The sequence below is a fragment of the Rhineura floridana genome, chromosome 1 (genome assembly GCF_030035675.1).
Source record: "Rhineura floridana isolate rRhiFlo1 chromosome 1, rRhiFlo1.hap2, whole genome shotgun sequence".
Taxonomy (NCBI): domain Eukaryota; kingdom Metazoa; phylum Chordata; class Lepidosauria; order Squamata; family Rhineuridae; genus Rhineura; species Rhineura floridana.
In genome coordinates, this window is record NC_084480.1 from 211,313,645 (window position 1) to 211,329,667 (window position 16,023).

General features: G+C 45.7%; 1 protein-coding gene across 7 annotated transcripts in view; it reads right to left on the reverse strand.

The window, feature by feature from the left end:
* The window catches only part of LOC133367599 (uncharacterized), a 360,491-nt gene that overhangs the window by 133,028 nt on the left and 211,440 nt on the right, over positions 1–16,023 (reverse strand). For 6 of the 7 annotated variants that reach the window (XM_061591725.1, XM_061591699.1, XM_061591706.1 and 3 more), the window contains 2 exons: positions 7,126–7,211; positions 93–220 (listed from right to left, as the gene is read on the reverse strand). In XM_061591725.1, the coding sequence (XP_061447709.1) occupies positions 93–220; positions 7,126–7,211 (214 nt within the window). The remainder of the gene's footprint in view (positions 1–92; positions 221–7,125; positions 7,212–16,023) is intronic. The other variant, XM_061591732.1, reaches the window with a different exon arrangement.

A 16,023-nucleotide genomic window follows, 5' to 3' on the forward strand; every position in this document is an offset into this window, starting at 1 on the left:
ATTTTCCCCACCCCACCTCCCAAACACATTTTACATACTGTAGTTCTACATGAGTAAACCAAAAACAAACTCCAAAGTATAGGTTTGCTCACCGTACAGAGAATCTGTGTTTCTCTAACTCCTCCAGATAAGATGTTACATGTAAAGCTGTTTCATTAGCATCTAGTCCAATCCAAGGACTATCTTGACCACACACATTGTTTAGATCATTCTGGCCCATCTAAAAATAACAATCATAAATAAGGGAGATTAAGTGGGCAAAACAACATACTGGAGATTTTATGACTCCTGCTTGAATTGTCTTGTTTGAGAATTACTTTATATATTTAAAATAATCTAGTGAACTCTGCACTGCAGTGCAGCATCAAGGTTTTAATGGACAAATAGCAAAAAAAATTCAATTAGCATCAACTCCTGCACTTTCATCTTGGTCTATGTAAGCGTGCCCAATTCATCAATTGGTCTAAGGACTGATTAAAGTAATGGGAAATAAGACCCTGATTGTTTGACCTGGGCAATACTGCTTCAGCACAGAGAGGATGCAAACTGGTTTTGTATAATCATGAAACTTAATTTCCTGTTTGGAATCATTTGTATAACATAACTGCAAAGACAATTAGACATTGGTCTCGTCTAGATCACTTTGAAACCTTCCCCAAATCTTGGGCTATCTGATATTGTTGAACTACAATTCACATTATCCCCAGCCAACATGGGCAATGCTCAGTGATGATGGGAGTTGTAGTCCAGCAACATCCAGGGACCCAATATTGGAGAAGGCAGATCTAGGCTCCAGGCAGCAGTAGAAGCTTATGAGGGGGTTGGGGTGGCCAAAGGCACTGGTATCCTCCCAGAGGTGGCAGTGGAACACTTCCTGACATGGGGATGGGGTGAGGGAGCTTTGGTTTGGCAGCAGTAACCCTGAAGGTACACATGCACCTGTGGGGCTGCCCCCATCCCAGAGCTCCCCTGACTTCACTGCTGCTGCACCCCATCCCTGTCCCAACTAGCACAGCCCCACACAACCAGAAGCCACCACTACTGCCTCCATCTCCACCCCATGAACTACTGTTAGATGGTATGCAAATGGAGGAGGGGTAACCTCTGCTAGGTACTCTTGTCGATTTTGCAGCCTCACCCCTCCTGCTTTAGCCTTATCTAGAGAGTACTATGCCTCTTTGGCTATGTCCCTTGAATGGGTAGTGTAATACAGTAAAGCACATTTGAACATACATTGATTGATTGATTGATTGGATTTGTATACTGCCCCATAGCTGAAGCTCTCTGGGCAGTTTACAACAATTAAATACATTAAAACATTAAATACATTAAAACCCTAAACATGCTAAAATGCCTGGGAGAAGAGGAAAGTCTTGACCTGGTGCCAAAAATATAAAGGCGCCAGGTGCATCTTGTCAGACAAGTAATTCCATAATTTGGAGGCCACCACTGAGAAGGCCCTCTCCCTTGTTGCCAGACTCCCAGCTTCCCTCTGAGTAGGCACCCGGAGGAGGGCCTTTGATCTTGAGCGTAGTGTATGGGTGGGTTCATGTCGGGAGAGGGGTTCCATCAGTTATTGTGGTCCTAAACCGTGTAAGGCTTTATAGGTTAAAACCAGCACCTTGAATTGAGCTCGGAAACATACAGGCAGCCAATGCAAGCGGGCCAGAATCGGTTTTATATGTTCAAACCATCTGGTCCCTGTTACCAATCTGGCCGCTGCATTTTGCACAAGCTGCAGTTTCTGAACTGTCTCCAAAGGCAGCCCCACGAAGAGTGCCTTGCAGTAATCTAACTTGGAGTTTACCAGAGCATGGACAACTGAAGCCAGGTTATCCCTGTCCAGATAGGGGTGTAGCTGGGCCACCAACTGAAGTTGGTAGAAGGCACTCCGTGCTACCGAGGCTACCTGAGCCTCAAGTGACAGAGATGGTTCTAGGAGAACCCCCAAGCTACGAACCTGCTCCTTCAGAGGGAGTGCAACCCCATCCAGGACAGGTTAGACATCCACTATCCAGTCAGAAGAACTGCCCACTAGCAGCATCTCAGTCTTGTCTGGATTGAGCCCCAGTTTTTTAGCCCTCATCCAGTCCATTGTCACAGCCAGGCACTGGTTCAGCACATTGACAGCCTCACCTGAAGAAGATGAAAAGGAGAAATAGAGCTGCGTGTCATCAGCATACTGATGGCAACGCACTCCAAAACTCCAGGTGACTGCACCCAACGGTTTCATGTAGATGTTGAGCAGCATGGGGGACAGAACTGACCCCTGCAGAACCCCATACTGCAGAATCCAGGGTGCCGAGCAATGTTCCCCAAGTACCACCATCTGAAGCCGATCTGCCAAGTAGGAGCAGAACCACCGCCATGCAGTCCCTCCCACTCCCAACTCAGCTAGTCTTCCCAGAAGGATACCATAGTCAATGGTATCAAAAGCCGCTGAGAGATCAAGGAGAATCAACAGAGTCACACTCCCCCTGTCTCTCTCCCGACAGAGGTCATCATACAGGGCGACCAAGGCTGTTTCGTGGCAAAACCAGGCCTGAAACCCAACTGAAATGGGTCCAGATAATTGGTCTCATCCAAGAGTGTTTGGAGCTGGCCTGCCACCACTCATTTAAGGACCTTGCCCAGGAATGAACATTTGCTACCGGCCTATAGTTATTAAGATTTTCTGGGTCCAGGGAGGGTCTCTTCAGGAGTGGTCTCACTACTGCCTCTGTCATGTATAGAATTTCCTTTCTGCCATTCAACTGAATAGTTGCAGCCAGTCTCCATGTACATAGATTTAAAGAGCAAGACTTCCCTCTAGGGAAGATAATGGGACTCCCGTGTGTATCTGAGCTGCAGGACCACTCATTTTAGAAAGGCAGCACTGGCACCACATCAGTTGACAACGTTCTGAGAGCACGGATGGAGCACACAATTTGAACCTTACCAAATTATGCTGTGGGATCCTGCAAGATTCCATCTTGTCCCTTATCTCTTGCTTTGTAACATTTACAAGAATCCACTGAGTGAGGCTTTCCAGAGATTTGGAGTCATCAGTATGCTACACCAAATGTCTAAGATCCACAACAGACTGGATGATAAACTGAAGGTGAGTTCTCACAAATGGAGGTACTTTTGGTAGATGGTTCGTCTATTCAGGGTGGTGGTGTTCAGTTTGCTCTGGATGGGATTGCACTTCATGTAACAGATCAGTTCTGCAGTCTGGGGGTACATACTGATCTAGAACAGTCACTGGAGGCATAGCATCCGTAGCATGGAGGACCTTCCACCAGCTGAGTGTAGTGCACTAACTGTGGCCCATCTGGGGTAACTATTGCTTTGTTTACTATGCTCTGGTAAACTAGACTGCTCCCATGTGTTATATGCGGGGCTACCTTTGAAGACTTTACTGTGGATTTTTTATTTTTGCAATGTTAGGGCTTATCCAAACGGAGTGGGATAATCCACCGTTTCCATATCCAGTTTGTCAGCTGATAGTCCTCACTTTTTGCCTTTTTGTTCGATGTTTCCCAATGAAAGAAAATGTCCCAATGAAATTCCCGATTTCAAACAGCAAACCGCATTTTTGCCGGTATTGGAAGGAGCGGATTTAACCCGCGAAAATGAGTGACACCGCGCGACGTCATTTGGACGACCGAAAAATAATAAGCACACATAGCGCACGTGTCACACATTTTGCAGTCGTCTGGATGAGCCCTTAGCCACTTTTGAGATTCAAAAGACAGGAAATAAACAATAAACAATTTTTAAAAAACTGTTGAAGTTTGCAGTTTATGGTGTCTTTCTAGTACTATTTCTAAACTTTGTATTGGTAGTCGCTACCTAAACACATTAACTTGTTTCCCTCACTGGATTTAGTGATCCTCCAAACTGTGGTTGCTTCATTTGGAGGATCAGAACCAAGCAAGGTAAAGCCTTGGGCTCACACATTCCCTCCTCCCACTCCCCCTTTAGCACATACAAAGGAAGAAGGACTACAGTTTGAGTAAGCCATAGTTTGCTGCATTCAGATACAACAGGAAAATATAGTTTGCCTTTGGTTAGAAGTGGATGCATACAGCCCCCTTTACATGCAGAGGAAGGAGAAAGAGGAGGAAGGAGCAGGTAAACCAGAGGCATTCAGAGGATTTGGAGAATTATCTGAATGCAGCATAGAGTGGCATGTGCTGGTCTACAAGATGTTTGAGATTTCAAAACTGGCTATATGTGCAAAATGCTGACACACTATCTGCAAGTTTATGTTGTGCATGAGTCAGAATTACAACATTCAAGATGCAACACAAAAAGGCATTAAAATGGATTATATGTGCACTTCACTGGGTTGTGTTTGATCATGCACATGACTCAAAATGAGATCTTAAGTCAAAGGTATGAGGGTGTGGCTCCAGGAAGCATTTACTTTCTCACAATGATCGTATGGGCATAAGCACTTTGTGCCCTTTAATAACAATACTTTAATCACTTAATTATACAAAGCACAGTGCTCTGAACAACATCAAATAAGATGTCACTGCATTGCTCTTTAGGCCAACTAAACATCAGAAGAAGTAGCAGTAATTAGGCTGAAGCATGAAAGTCCCCCAAATGGCTCCAAATGGAACATATTACACTTTCCTCCAGGAGGACACTTATAGTTTTCTGGGGTTTGTTTCAAAAATACAATTGATATGACTCAGAGAAAAATTAGGTGTGCTTAAATCCTATTGAAATCAACAGCACTTAAATGCTTAATTAAGCACATGCTTATTTTTATGTTGCCTCTCCAAAGGCTTGCAATGTCTAAAAAATGCCCATATAAACAAACCAAATTTAATAAGTAAAATTAAATTATTTTATTTATTTATTGTAAGTATTCCGCTCTTCAATAATTGTCTGAAGGCAGTTTACAAAATACAATGCAATATGAATATCCACTAATTGCTATCACTCTAGAACTATTTCATTTTGTAAATAATATTAATGTGAGATCATACAAAGAATGTGTGAGATCTAGACTCATTTTTGGTGGAACTTTTCCAGCTGAAAGGAAGAGGAAAGGACATAATTTGTGCTGATTCCGCATTCTCTCTTCTGGCCCCTTATACCCCCCCCAAAAAAAATCTGTGGTAGAGAAGTAGGGGACCTTCCAGAACTGTGTGGGAAGTGGCAAAGGAGGAGCTACAGGAGGAAGGAAGGATTGCCAAAACTTGCCTTCTCCTCCTCCTCCTTCCCATGGAAGTGTTAAATTGGAGCCTTCTCTGGATTGGAGTCTCAACTGTAAATAGAAGGAGCATTACCAAGTGCAGAGGGAGATTCTGCATCCAACCCACCATGAATAATAAAAATTAAATAATGGCCCTTGATCAGGGGGAGGCATTGCAAGAAGTCAAATAATAGTTTATCAATACAGCAAAGCTGATGTCATGTCCAACATGGTGGCCTATGTCCTTCCCTGCATGGACCTTTGATATCTTTACAAATTTCAGGATGAGTTCCTGCCTTAACTGACAGGTTCATCACCACAACCGTAATGTTGCTATGATTAGCCTTATGCTCCAGAAAGTTTGGCATATTATAAGAAGCAGGAAAGGAAGAGGAAGAGCTGGCCAGGACCACCGTTACTCTGTGCAGAAGAATTGCTAATCAGATCCCCCTCCATTGAGCTCTTAAAAGCCCCAGAACTATGCCTGGAGGTCCATCTGAAAACAAAACAAAAAAAATTCATTGGTCATTCTCAAAAATGTTTTCGTTAAAGGGTATTTTTCATTGCATCTATTTATTTATTTATTTAAATTTAAAATCTTTTTAACCTACCTTTCATCACAAGCAATTTGAGGGTAGGGGTACAATAAAACATTTTAACCCCAACATTCACATCATCCACACAGTAATACCAAAATTGAGAGCAGAAAAAAATAAATGGCAATAATTACAGAAGTAGATCTTCAAATCTGGTCTAAGCACTAAAGTCCTGGAAATAACTGAGTGAATAAGAACCTCTTTGGCTGGCTGTGAACCCCAAAAAGAGATCATGCCTGCCATATCTCAGGAGGGAAGGCATCCCAGAAGTAGGGTGCCACTGCAGGAAAGGGTATTTTCCATGTTGCCATGTAACAAGTCTCTCCTGCCAATGGGGCAACAACAATGGTCTTCCCTGCTGATCTTAACACATGATCAAGTTAGGCATAATCGTAGCTGCCTTATATTGTGTCAGACCATTGGTTCATTTACCTCAGTATTGCCTACACTGACTGGCAGCAGCACTCTAAGGTTTCAGATGAAGGGACATTTCCAGTCTTATCTGGAGATACCAGGGACTGAACCTGGGACTGTATGCATACAAAACAGATGCTCTACCACTGAGGTACTGTACAACTTTTTCCACACTTGGTTCTTATTAGGTCCTGCTTTGGAGCAGTTCATGTACATTTAGTTGGCCACTGTGAGAATAGGATGCTTGACTAGATGGACCATTGGCCTGATCCAACAGGCTCTTCTTATGTTCTTATGAAGAGACTCAGATACTTACTTCCCAAGCTGTACAGGGCGTTATAGGTCATCAGTAACATCTTGAGTTTGACCTGGCAGCATATTAAATAGTAGGATTTGGTACAATGTAGGCAATTCATTTAGTGACTAAATATCAGAGATCTGTGAAGATTTTTTAATTGCTTTTGGAATGCAAAAAGTCTGAGAGTTTAGAAATTATTCTATATGGTTCGGTCCTTTTCCAAAAGAGCGTTGCTCAGATTCACTGTCATCATATGATGAATTTTAAGCAGTCTTTTGAAAGGAGCAGGTAGAAACAGAAGTGAGAATGTCCAATAAACCGTAAGAGCTCAGCAAAAAGAATAACCATCCAATTACCACTCCAAAGATTAGCAGGTACTGCTGAGTTGTAAAGGGATTTATTCACCCGAAGTGTTTGGTAGGGCAGGGAAAAGGTGAACTCTTAGCCATAAAAGAGGTTTTTTTTGGCATTGCTGAGTTCACAAAATGTCAGCAGTTTTTCTTCACCTTTCCAGATGCACAAAAACCTCCACTGGATGCCAAGGGAAGCTTTTTGGAATAATTGTTTTTTACAAGAAAGTTGTCAACATAATTGTTTTTTAAAGTTCAGATATTAATCCTTACTTTGCAGTATATACCATGAGCTTCCTTCACTGGAACCAGAACATAACCCTTATCAGACAAACCAGAATTTATATATGGCTCATTTTCTGCACAGAAAGAAAAACAAATATGTCATTAAAATAATGACTTAAAAGATAATTTGTTTCAATAGTCATATTAGCAAATTTTAAATAGTTTAGGATTTATATCTTTAGCCTCAAGAATACTGTCTGTTTTGCAGTACATCTCATGTACTTGCTTATCATGTTCACAAATGAGGTCTTGCTTACCTGCGCAGTGTGGATAGGCGACGCCTGGTTGCAAGGAGAGAACTATGCCACCACCACCTCCATTTTGGCTAAGGGCAATGTTGCGCATTGCAGCATTATGCACGCACGACGTGAGGCAGGGAGGGGCAGGGCCATGAGCCTATTTAAGGCCAGTCCGCCCCTCCTACCTCCTCTTTCTGCAAGCGATGGACAAGCGACGAGGGAGCAGAGCAGAGAGTGCTTTGGCTGCGGGGGCCATTTTCTCGGCCGCGTGGACGACAAGGGACTCTAGGAGAGTTGCGGTGGCCATTTTATCGGCCACGTGAATGGCGCCATTTCACAGCACCTTGCAGCCTGTGGAGGCTGCGTTGGTTGGGCCCAGGCCCATTGAAGTGATCCCCAGAGGGGGAGGGAGCCCAGAGGAGGCTCAGTTGCCTCTGTGGGGCCTTTTGGCGGCAGCGCAGCTGCTCCAAGAGCAGTCCTCTTACAGGGGCCTAGCCAGTGGCCTCGTAAGTGGGGCCTAGCTGGCTGGAAGCCCAGCACCCACCCCATTTACAGTTTTAGGGGGAGTGTTTGAGGCTTTTAAACAGCGCCTGATTAGGGGTGCTGCTGGTTAAAGCAAGACACACACACATAACATAAAATAAATTGGGAAAAAATATAAGGCTATAAACAGCACCTCTTTAGGGGTGCTGCATGTTAAAGGAAGATACACATACATAACTAAAATAAATTGAAATAAAATAATAATAATAATAGAAATAACAAGGCAGGCAAATTAATAGTTATGCCTTCCAAGAAAGGAAAAGGGGGGCCAAAAGACAAGGGAAAGGCCTGCAGCACCCCCCAAAAAGGCACCCCCAGTCCCTTCCTCTTCTGATGAGGAAGATGCTCCTCCATGGGCGGCTATTTTAGCACGCCTGGAAGCATTGGAGCATCAGGGAAGTAGGACAGCGGGTCAAGGCTCCATGCTGCCCCTGGCTGCTCCAGAACAACGCTCCATGCCACCCCTGGCTGCCACGGAGGTATCACCCATGCCTGGGACTTCTGCCTGGGGGGCAACCAGGCCGAAAAGAACTAAGGCAGGGAAGCGGGGTGGCATTGGCATGGGGCAGAAACAGAGGACTAATGAGAATGTTGTTAATTTGGTTTTAGTCCAGCTGGAGGCCTTGGAATCCACTTCTGGCCTAGCACAGGTGGTGAGTGCAGGGATAGTGGCTCATGGCTCATCAGCGGAGGCGGGCAGAGCCGGACAGGAGGAGGCTGCACCTTACGCTGTCGCAGCATCATCATCTGTGGGCATGGGGCAGACAGCTAATGTGCCAAGGCCGCTAGTGGGCACAGGTGAGTCTGCTGGGTCTGTACACACAACTGGGTGGCCACGTACTTTCGCTACCCCTGCTAGGGCTGAGACAAGTATTGCATCCCACCCTGTATCTGGTGTAGGGGCAACACCAGGCAGTCTTCAGGCCACATGTGCACAAGTGTGGCAGCATGCAGGGGTGGGGCAGTTGGCGGTATCAACCATATCACCCGGTGGGACGGACACAACAGCCACACAAGCTAATGAACAAGTAACTGCAGTAGGGCTGGGAGCAATAGTGGACCCCTTGGGGTCAGTTGCTCCCATGGCCATCCCTTTCGGGGGGACATCCATCACCTTAGGTTTTCATCTCCTCCCTGCCACCAAAGAAAAAATTTGGTGTGGGGATTATGTGGATGTCTTTTCACTGCTCTATAGGGAGCACCCCAAGAGGGATAAAGAGAGTGAAGGGGAATTTGACCAGCCCAGACGCCGGCGGGTAGAGCATACATGGGCTAATTAGTTGCCAGCATATTTAATTTATGCTGCAGTACTGATGGAGAGGCAGCCCCTTAGGGGGCTGTCTTTGTTGAAGTACCTGGATATTATCTATAGGGCATATGTGGAGTTTTCTGGCCTGGCCTGGCTTTCTTACGATGAGGCATTTCGTATACGGGTGGCATGCGATGTGTCTCTGCTGTGGGATAAAAAGGAGCCCGAATTATGGCTACAGTTCATGGCTGCAGCCCGAGCCATCACCGGAGATAGGAGTGATAGCGGGCATCTACTCAGCAGGCAGCCGATGGCTACTCTTCCCCGCGTTAATGCAGGACAAGGGGTTCAACAACGGCTGCTGTGCTGGGATTTTAGTTCCCGGGGGGTCTGCTCATGGAACCCGTGTCATTTCAGAACGAATGTTCCATTTGTGGAGCAGCTCACCCTTGCACTGCCTGCCCTAGGGGCAGATTGTTCAGGGGAGGCGGTAGGGACCAACAAGGGGGAAGGAAACAGCCCCCGCCTGCTGCTCCTCAAGGAAAAGGGTCCCTCCCCAATTAACATACAAGGTTTGCAGGACCTGCTTGCTGGTTACCCAGCAGTTGGTGATGCACGGTTTTTGTTGCAAGGTTTTATGTTAGGCTTTCGAACTCCATGTAACGGTCCAAGGGCTGCCTTCATGTCACACAATCTAAAATCTGTGATGGGCATGGAGGCACTTGTACAAGCAAAAATTAACAAGGAAGTGCAAGCAGGGCAGGTGCTTGGCCCATTCCAAACATTGCCACTTCCTAACCTTAGGGTATCCCCTTTGGGTATTGTACCCAAGAAGGCAGCGGGAGAGTTCAGGCTGATTCACCACTTGTCATACCCACGAGGACAGTCAGTCAATTATTCCATTCCTGACTATCTATGTACAGTCCACTATACCTCTTTTCATGCTGCAGTGCGCATGGTGTGAGCCTGTGGCCGACGTGCATTCATGGGTAAGTGCGACATTAAGTCCGTTTTCCAGCTATTACCCGTCCACCCTGCAGACTTTGAGCTACTGGGTTTTGCTTTTGCTGACAAATTTTATATGGATAGAGCTTTGCCTATGGGATGCTCTATCTATTGCACAGTGTTTGAGTGCTTTAGCACCTTTTTGGAATGGGCAATCAAAAGACAGATGGGCATGAATGCAGTGGTTCATTATTTAGATGACTTCCTTTTTGCGGGTAGGGCTGGCACTGGTGAACGCAAATTCTTGATGACACAGTTTCAGACCTTAGTGAAGGAACTTGGGGTTCCTTTAGCTGAAGAAAAGACGGAAGGCCCTGCCCCTGTCTTGACCTTCTTGGGTATAGAAATTGATTCTGTTAGGCAGTGCTGTAGGTTACCCCAGGAAAAACTAGAGATCCTATATTTGAAGATAAAAGAGGTTACAGGTGTAAGGAAAGTCTGCCTATCTACCCTTCAGGAGCTGGCTGGGCACCTAAATTTTGCATGCAGGCGCCCGGCAGAGCATTTTTGAGAAGAGTATATGACACCATGGTGGGGCTGTTGCGGCCTCACCACAGGTTTAGGGTGACTACTACCTTGCGTGCCGACCTGGCGGTATGGTCCTCCTTCCTGCAGGATTTCAACAGCATATCCTTCTGGAGGCAGGACCGTTTATTAGAGGCAGAGCTCCAAGTACACTCTGACGCTTCTGGGGGTTTTGGATTTGGGGTAATATTTGGGTCTTCCTGGTGTAATGGACGATGGCCACAGACATGGGTTCGAGAAGGTTTAGACAAGGATCTGACCTTCTGGAATTTTTTCCAATTGTAGTGGCAGTCTACCTGTGGGTAGAGGAGTTGAAGAACTCTATGGTTCACTTCTGGTGCGATAACATGGCTACGGTTCATGTTATCAATTCCCTTACATCCAGGAATCCCAGGGTTATGGGCCTTATCTGGGCTTTTGTTCTCCAGTGCCTGCATTTTAATGTTCTTTTTTGGGCACGGCATGTTCCTGGCATTGATAATAGTGTTGCTGATGCTCTGTCATGGAACCAAATAGACCGTTTTCATCAGCTGGCGCCGCTGGCCAGGGCTCAGCCGGATGCTGTGCCCCCTGTAATCTGGGAGATTGGAGAGCAGAGTCGCCATAAACCTCTCCATTGCCCCCAGCACACTCACCTGTTACCAGAGAGCAGGTAGGGCAATTCAGGAATTCTGGGCTGGCAAGGGCTATGTGCCACAGTGGCCCATTCCAGTGACTCACCTGCTGGAATTCCTGGTGGACGGCAGGAGGAGGGGCTGTCAGTCCGAGCGCTGCAAGGTAAGAGGGCAGGGCTTTCCTTTTTAGCTAAAGCGAAGGGTTTTATAGACCATGCTGGGGACTTTAGAGTCCGTCGCATGTTGGCAGGGTGGGCTAGAGAACACCCTGCCCCCCCGATATCCGTATTCCTTTTTCATTAGACAATTTGCTGGGTATAGTGACACAGTGGGACACGCTATGCTCCTCTGGCTATGAAGCCTTGCTATTTTGGGCTGTAGCCCTACACTATTCTTTGGAGCTTTTAGGATAGAGGAGGTGGTCGCAGGATCTAAAAGAGACATCTCCCGATATGCGCTTCAGCTATCGGATGTTGCCATAGACGAGGGTGCGGCTTGGATAAAGCTGAGACAGTCTAAAATGGACCAGACAGGCAAAGGACAAACTATACGTTTGGCACCTGCAATGATGCCTAACATCTGCCCAGTGCGGGCTTTACAAGCTTTCCTGAAGGCTAGGGGAACTGTAGAAGGATATTTCTTTATCCACACCAGTGAGGAGCCCCTCACTAAATACCAGTTTTGGGCCCTCACAAAGCGAGCCCTACGGGCGATGGGCCTGGATCTCTCGGACTTTGGTACCCACTCCTTTAGGATAGGAGCTGCTTCCATGGCAACAGAGATTGGTTTTGCCCAGGAAAAGGTGCAGGCCGTTGGACTTTGGTCATCAAGAGCTTATCGAAGCTATGTTCGCCCCTTTAAAGGGCTGCGGAATTCGGAGGCCTAATTGTGTGAATCTGTACTGGCAGGCTGCTGGACGGGGGAGCAGACGCACATCCTAATATGCGGCCACAGCATGATCTTCTGGACAGCCCGGAGAGCCGCGACATCAAACATGGGTTCGCAACTGGGCCTCAGTTGATGGGCTGCCGTACAGTGGCTGGGCCAGCGAGGAAAGTGCTGGTTTGGTGCGGGCAGTTCCGCAAGTACTGGTCATTCACCTTGGTGGTAATGACCTTGGTTTGATGAAGGGCACGGCCCTCTGTGTTCAGGCATGTATGGACATGCAGTTGATAAGGCTACATTGGCCTTGCGTACATCTGCTTTGGTCAGACATGCTCCCGCGAAGGGTCTGGCTTGGGGTCTGGAGCCCAATTGGGATGGACTGAGCGCGAAAGAAGGCCAACCGACAAATTCGGTTGGCTATTCTGGGGCAGGGGGGGTCAGTTATTTCACACCCCCACATTCAGCATTGGAAGGGTGAACTGTACAGGGCCGATGGCATTCACCTGTCTGACGCAGGTAACAACATCTTTTTGGGAGACCTGCAGAGGTGTCTGCGAGAGGAGCTTCTCAGCAGTGGGTAAAAGGGGACTAAATAGAGATTTGTCCCCTTTTTGTGGCGGGAAGGTGTGGAAAGGGAAATAGGTAAGGACAGCTCGGTGGCCCCCTTAGGCACCTTTGGAGGTGATTGGCGGTTCCAGAGGCCTGTCTGTCAGAGCTTTGCGGCTTGAGGACAGGATATGGGCTGCTTTTGGGGGCAACTTAACTCATCCACCTGAGGGTTGTGCGGCCCCGGGGGGTGGTGACCTGAGAAGGTCCCCCTACTCATCTACTGGGTGTGGCCAGGGGAAGGGGTAAGCAGAGGGGGCTTGCCCTGGTCCCAAGCAGGGGCTGGTCGCCCGTGAGCTGTATGGCAAGATGCTTGCTTATAGGTAGTTCCGCACCTAGGTTTCCCTCTGCAGGTCACTTTAAATTGGGTTTTTGTATAATTTAATAAAGTGGCCCTTGTTCAACCCAGCTGATGTGTCCTTGTCTTATTTCGCCCCTTCACTCGCATACTGAAACCAGTAATTAACAAAATACCAACAGCCATAACACCTTACAGTTGCTGAGGTCCAAGAACTGGAATGAATGTAAAAAAAATAGTTTCAGGGTTTCCTTCCCACTCAAAAAATCTGTTTGCATGCTTGTTTGTTGTTTGTTTGTTTTGTGTAGGAATGTGCAGTACTCAACCAACTTTTGCATGAAATGCCTTTTCAAAATCAATGGTGGGCAGGGACTCAAATTTCAGTAGTAAAGTTCACACATCTGTTAGGGAAATCACATTTCTCCAGCAATAATGTTTTTTGTTTCTTTGTTTCTTTCTAGGTAATTGAGGCTCTTCCACTGTAAAATGTAATAACTTATGTAAGTTATGTAATTAATTACATAAAATTTGTAGTCATTACATTTTTTCATCTCATGTATTTCGATGTAAAAGGAAAGCAATACCAATGGGAGAAAACATAATCAACTATGTATGGTTCGCAGACTGAAAACAACAACAGATAGTAATCCTTACTTTGCAGAATATATCATGAGCTTCCTTCATTGGAACCAGATCACAATCCTTATCAGACAAATCAGAGTTGAGTGTTTATGTACTCAGCCAATACCAATCATAGTCACTGGACTGATTTCCATTCTGGACATGGGGTGAAAAGCTAATGTTGGCAAATTCTACTCTGATTTCCACTTTTGTTGGAATTCTCCAACATTCCTAATCATGGCTATTATCTAGTGCCCATGGCATTGCTGATGATGAGTAAGCAGAATTCAGACCACCAGCCCATGAATTCAAAGAACACTTGACGAGGGGCTGTGCAGGCTAGCCCTGTCCTTACCCCACCAAACCCAGGGCCCTTGCATTCAGTGCACATTTTAAGGAGCTCTGTGTGTGCACCAATGTACACATCTAGAGTTCTTCTATGTAAAGGAGGGAGAGAGCCTAGTGAATTAGGATCTGTCCTTATATGGAGAAGTTCTGCCTGTATTATGTTGGTACATGCATACATCTCCCTATGCCATATTCTCAACACATGGGGTCAGGGCTAGCCAACATGGTTTTACACAGACCTTGGAAAAGTTATTTTTTTTGAACTACAACTCCCATCAGCCCAATCCAGTGGCCATGCTGGTTGGGGTTGATGGGAGTTGTAGTTTAAAAAAGTAACTTTTCCAAGCTCTGGTTCTACAGCTCCTCTCGTGTATTCTTTGAATGTGTCGGTGGATGGCAGGAGGAAATAGGATGTCTGAATCCCATATAATCCTTACCCTTCTGATGCGTGCATCAATTTGAAGACCTTTGCTTTTGGAAATAAACAACCTTCTGCATGTAGAGCTGATAGATGCAAAAGTGTATCTATCTGGTGCTTCTCTGATCTGGCCAGATGTGCCTTTTGATGTACAGGGCCCCAGATTTTTTATGTGCATATAATTTGCCTCTGACTAAAGCATTTATAACCCACCCTTCAAGAACTTTTTCACGGCAGCTTACAGTTTAAAAAATGGAACAAAGGTAATCAAAATACAAAACAAAAAATCAGCAGTAGATAAAAAAGCAGCTTAAAAACCATAACTGTTGATAAAAACATACCAATAAAATGCCTGAGATATTAAAAAAAAACACCTTTACCTGGAGTGAGAAAGCCCTCTGAGGCATAACTTTGGGTATTATGAAAGGATAGCAAATTGTTATTTATTTATTATTTAAAATAGTTCTATCCTGCCCTTCTACCCTACAATAGCACACTCAGGGTAGCTACAATAAAATCACACACATATATAATAAAATACACAACAAAAACACAAAACATTACAGCAAATTAAAATGCATAAAATACTATTAAAATACATAAAATGCATTATGCACACACATACATAAAATCCATTATGCATAAAATATACATACATGTATATATGTGCATACACATAAGAAAGCTAGAATAAAAGAACTTAAAAGATAAAAATAAAAGATAAAAAACTTAAAACAGTGTCAGGCTGACCCGTCAGTCCCAACTAAAGGCTCTCCAGAACAAAATAGTTTTTACAAGTTTCCGGAAGACCATCAGGGAGGGAGCCAAGTGGGCTTCTTGGGGCAGGGAATTCCAAAGTCTGGGAGCCACAATTGAACAGCCTTTCTCCCGCGTGCCTGTCAGTCTAACTTCTTTCATTCCAGGCACGCAGAGGAGACCAGAGGTAGATGATCTTAAATCCAGGCTAGGAACATATGGACGTAAGTGGTCCCTTTACACTGGTCCAAGGCCATTTAGGGCTTTAAAGGTCAAAACCAGCACTTTGAATTGGACTCAGAAACAAATTGGGAGCCAGTGGAGTCAATAAAGCACAGGGGTGATATGCTCTCTGCGCCGTGCTCCAGTTAACATTCTGGCAGCTGCATTTTGGACCAACTGTAGTTTCTGAATCGTTTTCAAAGGCAGCCCCACATAGAGTGTGTTACAGTAATCAAGCCTCAATGTCACCAATGTATGTGTCACTGTGGCCAAGTCAGCTGCTTCAAGGAACAGATGCAGCTGGTAGACCATTTTGAGATAGCCAAAAGCACCCCTGGCTACTACAGCCACCTGATATTCCAGCAGCAAGGCAGGATCCAGAAGAACTCCCAGACTGCGGACCTGCTCTTTGAAGGGGAGTGCAACCCCATCCAGAACAGGTTGCAACCCTATTCCTGGGGCAGTTTTCACCTTGGCCAGCAACACTTCCGTCTTGTCTGGATTAAGTTTCAGTTTGTTAGCCCACATCCAGCCCTTCACAGCTTCCAGGCACCAGT